Genomic DNA, 6,468 nt, shown 5'->3' with positions numbered 1-6,468 from the left:
TCTTTATATCTATCTATCTATCTATCTATCTATCTATCTATCTATCTATCTATCTATCTTTATCTATATCTATCTACATCTATATCTATATCTACATTTATCTATATCTACATCTATCTCTGTCTGTCTATCTATCTATCTATCTATCTATCTATCTATCTATCTATCTATCTATCTATCTACATCTATATCTATATCTACATTTATCTATATCTACATCTATATCTATATCTATCTTTATCTATCTACATCTATATCTATCTATATCTACATTTATCTATATCTACATCTATCTATATCTATCTATCTACATCTATATCTATCTATATCTACATTTATCTATATCTACATCTATCTCTATCTATCTACATCTATATCTATATCTACATTTATCTCTATCTATCTATCTACATCTATATCTATCTACATTTATCTATATCTACATCTATGTCTGTCTGTCTGTCTGTCTGTCTGTCTATCTATCTATCTATCTATCTATCTATCTATCTATCTATCTATCTATCTTTATCTATCATCTATCTATCATCTTATGTGTGTGCTTCCTATCTCAACTTTTAAAGCTTTTTAAAAGCCCCGATCATCATCTTACACAAGCCCTGTTCCAAGCAATATGCAATCAGATATATTGGGGGTTAGACTAGAAGACCTCAAAGGTCCCTTCCCGTCCTATTATTCTATGTTCTAAATCTGCCTTCAGCTGCGCTCTAGCAGGTCTTCTAGGGCTGTTTGCAGAGGGGGGTGAGGGTGAAAAGGCACAAAGTGGCAGGCACGGCATCACAATCGAAGTCCTGCAATGCACCCCTATCGTAATGCACACCCCACCACAGCCCATGGCCGCCGCGGCCTCCCTCCCACCCTGCAATGGGCCGTGTCCCAACTTGCCCGATGCAATTTTCTCTTGCAGGCGTATCAGAAATGGGTGCGGGAACACGGCCCGGAAAACCCCCTCCTGTGGCTGAAATACACCCACGAGCAGCTGTTCTTCATCGCCTTCGCTCAGGTACGGTCCCTCTGCAAGGAGCTGGCCCCTGGTGAGCAGAACAGGACCAGGGGGATGGGGCGGGGTGGTTATAGGTAGTCCTCAGCTTACGACCATTCATTTAGTGCAGGGGTCTTCAAACTTGGCCCTTTTATGACTTGTGGACTTCAACTCCTAGAATTCCTCAGCCAGCTTCGCTGGCTGAGGAATTCTGGGAGTTGAAGTCCACAAGTCATAAAAGGGCCAAGTTTGAAGACCCCTGATTTAGTGACTGTTCATAGGACGGCCCTGCAAAAAACTTGATCAGTCCTCACACAACAGTTGAAGCATCCCCCCCCACCCGATCTAAACTCAGCCGGCCTGTATTTATGATGGCTGCAACAGCCCAGAGTCAGGGGACGGCCGTTTTCCTGACTAGCTTCAGACAAGCAAAATTCCCTGGAGGAAGCCCGATTCACTTAACAACCAGGTGATTCACTTAAGAAATGTGGCCCCAAAAGACAACTGCCTTGCTTAGCAACGGATTGTGTCACGGATACGGTTGTAAATTAGGGGTCTTCAAGCTTGGAACTTTTTACGACTCGTGGACTTCAACTCCCCAAATTCCTCCGCCAGCATGCCTGGCTGAGGAATTCTGGGAGTTGAAGTCCACAAGTCCTAAAAGAGCCAAGGTTGCCTATCCCTGGCCTAGTAAGATTTGTAGACTTCAACTCCCACAATTCCTGAGCCAGCCATGCTGAGGGGAAAGAGAGAGGTTTCCAAGCTGAGCCATGCTGGCTGAGGAATTCTGGGAGTTGAAATCCACAAGTCATAAAAGAGCCAAGGTTGCCTACCCCTGGCCTAGTAAGATTTGTAGACTTCAACTCCCACAATTCCTGAGCCAGCCACGCTGAGGGGAAAAAGAGAGGTTTCCAAGCTGAGCCATGCTGGCTGAGGAATTCTGGGAGTTGAAGTCCACGAGTCATAAAAGGGCCAAGGTTGCCTATCCCTGGCCTACTAGGCTTAGTTCAGGTTTAAACTTAATTTAGGCTTAGGTTTCAGCATAAAACCAGGATTAAGTTTAAAGTTAAGCTTGGCTCAGCGTTAGACTTAAGTTTAGGCTGACGTTTAGATGTATAGTAGTCCTCGACTTGCAAAACCACAATTGAGCCCATTGCTAGGCAAGTTTTGTTAAGCGAGTTTTGCCCCATTTTACAACCTTCCTTGTCCCCGTTGTTAAGGGAATCAGCGCAGCAGTTAAGTTGGTAAAGCACGGTTATTAAATGCATCCGGCTTCCCCATTGCTTGTCGGAAGGTCGCAAAAGGGGATCGCGTGGCACACACACACACACACACACACGCACACACACACGGGGACACTGCAACCGTCATAAATACGAGTCAGTTGCCAAGCACCTGAATTTTAATCATGTGACCACGGTTGCAAGTGTGAAAAACACGTAAGTCCTAAGTCACTCTTGCCACTGCCGTCGCGACTTCGAGCAGTCGCTAAACGTATGGTGGCAAGTCAAAGGACTACCTGTGGTTTAAGGTCGGGGATGAGAGTCTCCGCCTTTTCATAGCCTCTTTGTAAGGTGCTCTGGGACACGAGCCACGGATCCAAGAGCCACGTCAAGCTGTCTCCCTTCTTCCCTGCAGAACTGGTGCATTAAACGGCGCTCACAGTCCATCTATCTCCAGGTGTTGACCGACAAACACGCCCCCGAGCATTACAGGTACCAGCCGGGTCATCCGGGGGAGACCCCGACTGGGCTCAGAGATGGGAGAGGCACGATATCCCCGAGGACCTGCTTTCCCCACTCAGAGCCCCTGGCTGGGGAATTCTGGGAGTTGAAGTTCAGACAGTTGGAAGCTGCTGGAAGTTGAGAAATGTTTGGGAGGAAGTCAAAAATACGTGGGTTTTTTTTTTTTGGATGAGTAGTTTTATTACTTTGTTTTGATTTATTTGTTTTATTATTTTATGTTTTGTACTTTTGTTTTTCGTTGCTGTCTGCGTGTATACTGTATGTTGTGTTATGTTGTCCTTCTGTTTTATTGTAGTGTATTGTTTCGTTTTGCTTTTTTTTTATTTGAACGCTGATTTTATACATACGGTAACTGGGACTGGTGAACGTGCCCAATAGTCCTTCCTCCTCCTGTATTCCCTGTAACAACAACCCTGTAGGGTGGGCTGGGTTGAGAGACAGTCACTGGCCCAAAGTCGCCCAACTGGCTTTCATGTCTAAGGCAGGACTAGAACTCCCAATCTCATGGTAATTCATCCAAAGTCACCCAGCAGGCTTTCACGTCTAGGGTAGGACTAGAACTCCCAGTCTCCTGGTGATTGGCCCCAAATCACCCAACTGGCTTTCATGTCTAAGACAGGACTAGAACTCCCAATCTCCTGGTGATTGGCCCAAAATCACCCAACTGGCTTTCGTGTCTAAGACAGGACTAGAACTCCCAATCACCTGGTGATTCATCCAAAGTCATCCAACTGCCTTTATGTCTAGGGCAGGACTAGAACTCCCAATCTCCTGGTGATTGGCCCAAAATCACCCAATTGGCTTTCATGTCTAAGACAGGACTAGAACTCCCAATCTCCTAGTGATTGGCCCAAAATCACCCAACTGGCTTTCGTGTCTAAGACAGGACTAGAACTCCCAATCACCTGGTGATTCATCCAAAGTCATCCAACTGCCTTTATGTCTAGGGCAGGACTACCAATCTCCTGGTGATTGGCCCAAAATCACCCAACTGGCTTTCATGTCTAAGACAGGACTAGAACTCCCAATCTCCTGGTGATTCATCCAAAGTCACCCAGCTGGCTTTCCTGTCTAAGGCAGGACTAGAACTCCCAATCTCCTAGTGATTCATCCAAAGTCACCCAGCTGGCTTTCCTGTCTAAGGCAGGACTAGAACCCAAATTTCCTGGTGATTGGCCCAAAGTCACCCAGCCAGCTTTCACGCCTAAGGCAGGACTAGAACTCCCTGTCTCCTGGTTTCTAGCCTGACGCCTTTCCCACGGACTCTCGGTGCACACACCCTTCAGCCTTTGGACCTGATTGCTCCACCTTCCTCCTGACTTGGGGGCTCCTGGAGGCTAACTTTCTTCCCACTCAGCCGGTTGATCTCCCCAATCCTCCCCTTTTCCTCCTCTCTTCTCTCCCCTTTGCAGAGTGCTGGGCAGCGTCTCCCAGTTTGAGGAGTTTGGACGGGTCTTCCACTGTCCCAAGGACTCCCCCATGAACCCCACCCAGAAGTGCTCCGTCTGGTGAAGCGTCCACGTGCCCCGTCCCCGCCTGCACCCAGCCTCCCTCAACACAGTGGCCGGCATCCATCAACACACGGGCCAGGCAGCGGGAGAGGAGAGAAGTCCTCCTAAAATTCCTAGAGTGGCCTGGGCTCCAGGGATAGGCCCACGCCTGCCAACAGCCCCCCCCTGCACCCCAAAATCTTTGGGACACCAGAGTAAAAATAGGTAACACAAGTCTAACGCAACCCCGGTGATGTCTTTCCATCTGTACAATCGCTCAGGACACAAACGGAACCGCTTCCAGAGGGACATTTTACTACTGTCCGTTTTGGACCCTGCCAAAGCTTTTCTGCTCTGCCTCCAGACCCCATTTTTTATTATTATTATTATTATTATTATTATTATTATTATTATTATTATTATTATTGGTGTTTTGCTATTCTAGTTTATTGTGCTCACGCAGTTCAAGTTCCAAAGCTACGAGTAGTCCTCAACGTACGACCGTTCATTTAGCCAAGGCCCCGAAAAACGTGAGTTACAACCAGGACTCACAACCTGAACACTGCATCCCCGTAGTCACGGGATCGAAATTCAGAGGCTCGGCAATGGACTCATATTTATGACGGTCGCAGTGCCCCAGGATCACGGGACCACCATTTGCGACCTTCCCAGCCGGCTTCTGACAAGCAAAGTCAACGGGGTTGGGGGGGATCTGGATTCGCTTTCACGACGAGACGATTCACCGAACGACGGCATCCCTTCGCTTAACACCCGTGGCAAGAAAGGTCATAAACTTAAACTCACTTAACAACTGCCTTGCTTAGCAATGGAATTTCTGTGGTCGTACGTTGAGGACTGCCTATACTTGATGCCTCCGCTGGTTTCAATACTATCCTTTCGGTGTTTTGATTTCATTTTATTTTTAAAAATTCAGCTGGACCAACAGAATGGCGTTTTGTAATTAATTATAATTTGCTGTAAACCTTTTTTTTTAAAAAAAAAAGAAAAATATTATGTTTTTTTAACTTTTCTCCCTGCACGCTCTCGAATTACCTCCCTGGAGAGTCAGGATGATGGACCGGACTTTTAGGCACGTGGATTGTAAAACTAAAATTTCCATGAGCTGTTGACGGTCACCGTGTCCCTCAAACCAGCACCCCAGATTAAAATTGGGGTTCAGTCTAACCCCCCCCCCCCGCCCTGCTTCTCCCCAGCTGGCCCTTTCTTCCTTCTGTGCCCGAGACTTTTGGAGAGAGTGTGTTGAACAGAGAAGCACAAATTGTCCTATCGCTCAAGCAAGGCCTGGTTTAGCCACACAAGCACAGTTTTCTCTGTTCTTGGGAAAGGCCTGGAGGTTGCCGTGGCTTGTTTGCTTTAGCACGATCGTGGCCTGACGCCAGCTTGGTCTGATCAGGTCTGGGCCCTTAACTCTGAAAGAAGCCTCCAGGATGAGTCCCATAGCATGGCCCTCCAATTCAGAGTAACAGAATAGCAGAGTTGGAAGGGAGCTTGGAGGTCTTCTAGTCCAGCCCCCTGCTCAATCAGGAGATCCTAGATCAGGGGTCTTCAAACGTGGTGGCCCTTTTATGACTTCTGGACTTCAACGCCCAGAATTCCTCAGCCAAGCTGGCTGAGGAATTCTGGGCGTTGAAGTCCACAAGTCATAAAAGGGCCACGATTGAAGATCTCTGCCCTAGATCACCCCAAAATGTTTGTCAAATCTTTTCTTAAAAACCTTCCAGTGTTGGAGCACCCACAACTTCTGGAGGCAGGTTGTTCCACTGGTTAATTGTTCTCACTGTCAGGAAGTTTCTCCTTAGTTCTAGGTTGCTTCTCTCCTTGGTTAGTTTCCATCGGTCGCTTCTTGTCCTGCCTTCGGGCGCTCTGGAGAAGAGCTTGACTGCCTCTTCTTTGGGGCAGCCCCTGAGACACTGGAGGTGAGAATTGCCTGAAGACCAAATGCATAGAGAGCTGGAATTGGGGCCACACCAGGCAGAAAATTCCCTCTTAAGGGATTTTGGTTAAGCTTATTTTTTTTTAAGCTTATAAGGGGGCTTAGCGTAAGATGGATCCAGACTTTAGCTGAAACAGCGGGAATCTACGCCGTGGGCTCCGGTGTAGTTTGATGGGAGATCCATGTTGGGGTTTTTTTCCCAACTTTGTGGTTGAGATTGGAAGTCCTAGAAGTCATCACCGCTCGGGAACGGTGGGAATTGTAGTCCTACCCCTCCCT

The 6,468-nt window shown here is 47.2% G+C and overlaps 1 protein-coding gene across 1 annotated transcript in view; it reads left to right on the top strand.

The window, feature by feature from the left end:
- The window catches only part of ECEL1 (endothelin converting enzyme like 1), a gene marked incomplete at both ends in the record, with an annotated part of 53,494 nt that extends 49,237 nt beyond the window's left edge, over positions 1–4,257 (top strand). Inside the window, 3 exon segments of the mRNA XM_083363957.1 lie at positions 926–1,021; positions 2,639–2,715; positions 4,158–4,257. Coding sequence (XP_083220083.1) covers positions 926–1,021; positions 2,639–2,715; positions 4,158–4,257 — 273 coding nt within the window.
- Between the last annotated feature and the right edge of the window lie 2,211 nt (positions 4,258–6,468).

The sequence above is a fragment of the Vipera ursinii genome, assembly GCF_947247035.1.
Source record: "Vipera ursinii genome assembly, chromosome: 5".
Classification (NCBI taxonomy): Eukaryota; Metazoa; Chordata; class Lepidosauria; order Squamata; family Viperidae; genus Vipera; species Vipera ursinii.
Note: the sequence above shows the minus strand (reverse complement) of the source record. Positions and strands in the feature narration are given on the sequence as shown.